This window comes from Saccostrea echinata, unplaced genomic scaffold, assembly GCF_033153115.1.
Source record: "Saccostrea echinata isolate AGI-Se365-2 ecotype Australia unplaced genomic scaffold, CSIRO_AGI_Sech_v1 ptg000024l, whole genome shotgun sequence".
NCBI classification, from domain to species: Eukaryota; Metazoa; Mollusca; class Bivalvia; order Ostreida; family Ostreidae; genus Saccostrea; species Saccostrea echinata.
The window spans coordinates 2,159,122-2,163,068 of record NW_026889773.1 but is presented as its reverse complement, the minus strand read 5'-3'; the positions used below and the strand labels follow the sequence as shown (position 1 = coordinate 2,163,068).

Genomic DNA, 3,947 nt, shown 5'->3' with positions numbered 1-3,947 from the left:
GTTAATTTTCTTCCTATGTGCTTCATATTGTCACTTTTAGTGTGATAATGGGTTTTAAGTGAGGTTTTTTTAGGAGCTATTTTCCTTCATACATTACATTGCGTGTTGTTTGGTGGGCAAAACAGGTTTCAGTGTTATTTTGTTATTTCAATCTTATACTTCATATCGTCGTGTTGTACAATTTTCCTCCCTATATTTTATGTTGTCGTGTTCAGTGTGACAATAAATTTCAGAGTTATTTTGTTATTTTCCTTCTTTCACTAATGTCGTTGTGTTTAACGTGACAATACTTTATTTTCCTCCCTTCACTATACTACGGAAGCCGGTAGGTGCCAGGTAGAAAAATATTTTATCTCAAGGCCGCCAGATAACTTTCTGGCGGCCGCCAAATAATTATCTGGCGGCCGCCAGATAAAAAGATCTGGCGGCCGCCAGAAAGTTATCTGGCGGCCGCCACATAATTTCTGGCGGCCGCCAGATCTTTTTATCTGGCGACCGCCAGAAAATTATTTGGCGGCCGCCAGATAAGTTTCTGGCGGCCGCCAGTTATTTATGTGGCGGCCGCCAGATAAAATATTTTTTCTACCTGGCACCAACCGGCTTCCGTACTATACGTCGTCATGTTCAGTATGATAATAATTTACAGCTTCTTTTTTCTATTCATAACATTCACAAAAGATTGTTTAGAATTCATGAAAATTCAAATCCAAAGGCGTCTTAAACCAAAATTTAATAAAAAAAAAAAAAAAAAAAAATGGACAACACGTGGTTGATTTTGATTTGGCAGCTTTATTAAACGACGAGTATTGATTAATTCGATCCTCAATCTAGTATTACTGAACACTTGTAAAGAACACGCAGCAATCGTCAGGGGGCGGATCATGGTGTTGTGGCGGGATACATCGAGGGGTGTGCTTGATTCTCTTCCATTTCGTCTATTTCCGGTAAATGCTTACTTTTCTTTGATTGGTGACTTCCGGTGGCGCCATAATCTGCTTGGTCTTTGAGCGATTGTAACAAGTCACAGCTCTGAAGGTCACGCAGCTGCTTATACATTATCACAAGGACTCCTAATAAGATTAAGTATATGAAAGCTTCTACCATAAACGCAATACCTGGGAATATATGAGCTGTAGCACTATACAGATTGACAAATATCAATGTACCTAAGAATTTGGAAGATGTTTCGCCACACGAGAGCAGAGAAAACATTTTTCCTGCTTCGTCCACATGCACTGCCTTACTGACCAATGAGCGCAGAGCGGAAGTGATCATTCCCGCCATCGCTCCTATAGCAACGGAAACAAATACCATCCAAGATTCATCACAGAATCCAGCCCATATCAATCTGACGAATTTACAACCGATTCCTAATATCATTATGGAAACATCAGAAAGCATGATCTTATTGGAGAATAAAGGCAGAAAAATGAATAAGCACAGTCCCATCACGGCATAGTCTAATGACAGGAGGTAGCCATACCAGGACTTGGACCAGTTCAGAGGAGATCGGGTCACGAACAATAGATTGATGTCCATCTCTCCGACCTTACAGGTCTGGTTCACTAAAGAAACCATAAACAATACCAGAATTATGGTCCTTTTGTTTCCAGAACGAGATTTGAACATGACGGCTAGTGTTTCTTTAATGTTTGACGGTCTGAACACTTCACATAATTCACAAGATGAAGTCTTGTTATCCTCAGTCTCCTTCCGTTCCACAGTTTCGTCTACAAGGATAATGGTGAATAGAATGGACGCTCCATGGAGAATCACAACCGACACAAAAGCGGCGTTGAGGTCAAGGACGTCCTGAAATATTCCTGAGAATAATGACCCCATAAATAATCCAAAGAAGTTCATGGCCAAGAGCTTTCCAAGATTCCGGGTGCGATCCCCCGCGTCTGACAAATCAAACACAAAGCTATTGACAGCCATTGTTATAACTGAGCTTTTTCCAAAAAATCCCTGAACAGCGGAACCCCCTAAAATTAGCGCTATCCTGTGTTCAGGCACCATGTTACTGGCAACATAAAGCATTACAGCGAATACGCTCCCTAGACTTGGGAGTAGGATGGGGATCTTTCTGCCATACCGATCGCTGTATGACCCGCAGAATAACGATAGCGCAATGGCAGGAATATTTAGCAATAGTCGGTAATAGATTAGATAATTTCCAGACTTACTTTGGACGTAATCTTCCAGCACGGGGTATTTATCTAAATTCATGCAAGTGGTTTCGTTCTTAGCCTGTTCATCTTTAAACATTTCGTAACACACGGCACGAACCAAATATGGTCGAGTTGTGGCATCCAACATGGATTCGCCTGTCTTGTAAAGAAAGAACACGATGTCCACAATGACGAAACTGAATCCACAAGCAAACATTGTCATCTTCATGAGGAAAGTCAAATCATCTCACCTATGTTGTACCTGAGCTGGAATTTGTCTACAAGATTAAAAATATTAGAAAGTATATCATAATGTCTGTTAAATCTGGTCCGTTAGGGGCACTATATGAGCCTTGACCTCTTAAACTTTTTTTTTTAAATTTCTCTTTAAATTATACACCAAACCCTGTGCAATGTAAAGAAAAGACCAAAAATCAAAAGTTTGGAGTCATCAGATTTAAAAATTCTCTAGGTTTTATCCTTATTTCTTAAGGCAAATATTTTCTAAAATTGCTATCTATATTTTTTTCAGTAAATTTTGAAAATGTTTTAAAAACAAGGAAAACAGGCTGAAGAAGGTACTTAAAATCCTTACAACTAGTCTAAATGAAGACTGTTTGATTCCTCCGCTTTTATCATTTTTTCCCATATTTATTTATATTAATATAGCCATAAATTACAGACAGAATATATTACTGTATTAGTATTGTGTAGCTTCTCTACAAAATACAGAAACTTTTACAAATTTCGTTGTTCTGATACAATGGAGAACTTAACAGTAGTATAAAGATTTGATGACGCTAAGTCTTCAGAGAAAGTCTTTTTTCACAAGTATTTCAAAAACAGCTGATGTCTAAATATAATTGAACCAGATTCATCTTCTAATTTTCTATAATAATCTTGAAACCTAACTGGAATATCATCGCAGCTCTCTTTCCCAGATTAATTCAATATCAGTCCTATAGCCATAAAAGGTGAATAAAGAAGTAATTGACTTAGAGAATAAAAAAAATTCTAAGAGGGGCGAGGGTCTAAATTATCTGTTATAAAACAAAAATGTGACCTCAGAAACACAGTTTCTATGAAGTCAAAAGTTGAAATTACTCATCTTACCTTTTAAATGGAAATGGTCCTTGGAATATTCTTCATCAGACACAGTCTCCTTACAAAACCCCCTCAGTATAGTTACGAGATAGTTCTAAGGAAATATCAAATTCTGAAGCGCCTCTCTGTTGTTGGGAGGTTATATCTTGGACTTGTGTAGTCTACGAGTACAGTATTGATGAAATAAAATCACTGGAACTTCCGTTTCATTTCAGTGCATAAGGTCCCCAGAACAGAGATCTTTATTGCTGTGTGACTTTGTTGATGGAGTCTGAAAGAGACCATTTTAAGCACGTTACAGTAGCCAATATGGTTATAAAGCCGTTGGTTTGATGCATTCTCCCATATCAAGTGACATCCCAGTCTTGTAGAGTAATCTTTCTCCCCGGAAAACTAGTTCTAGGAAAGAATTTCCTCTGGAAAATGGGCTCTAGGGTAGGATTTAAACAAAAGAGAAAAATGACTCTAGTGTAGTATTTTCCCCCAGGAATTCCCAAACTGATGAAATTTTCCGGGGGGGGGGGGTACTCTGTTAAATAGATATAGAGTGCGATTTTTCCCAGAGCCAATTTTCCCCCATTAAAATATTATTCATTTATCCTATAAAACTTTTTTGGCCTAAAAAGAGAAAAAAATACTTAATTGCTGCTTATTTAATGCAGTTACCTCTAA

The 3,947-nt window shown here is 38.0% G+C and overlaps 1 protein-coding gene across 1 annotated transcript; it reads right to left on the bottom strand.

Moving 5' to 3' along the window:
• Positions 1 to 744: 744 nt before the first annotated feature.
• On the bottom strand, positions 745 to 3,502 carry LOC133191813 (proton-coupled folate transporter-like). Its single transcript, XM_061327545.1, has 2 exons — positions 3,285 to 3,502; positions 745 to 2,449 (listed from the first exon to the last, which is right to left on the bottom strand). The coding sequence occupies exon 2, from the start codon at positions 2,398 to 2,400 to the stop codon at positions 880 to 882; it is 1,521 nt and encodes a 506-aa protein (XP_061183529.1). The 5' UTR covers positions 2,401 to 2,449; positions 3,285 to 3,502; the 3' UTR covers positions 745 to 879.
• Between the last annotated feature and the right edge of the window lie 445 nt (positions 3,503 to 3,947).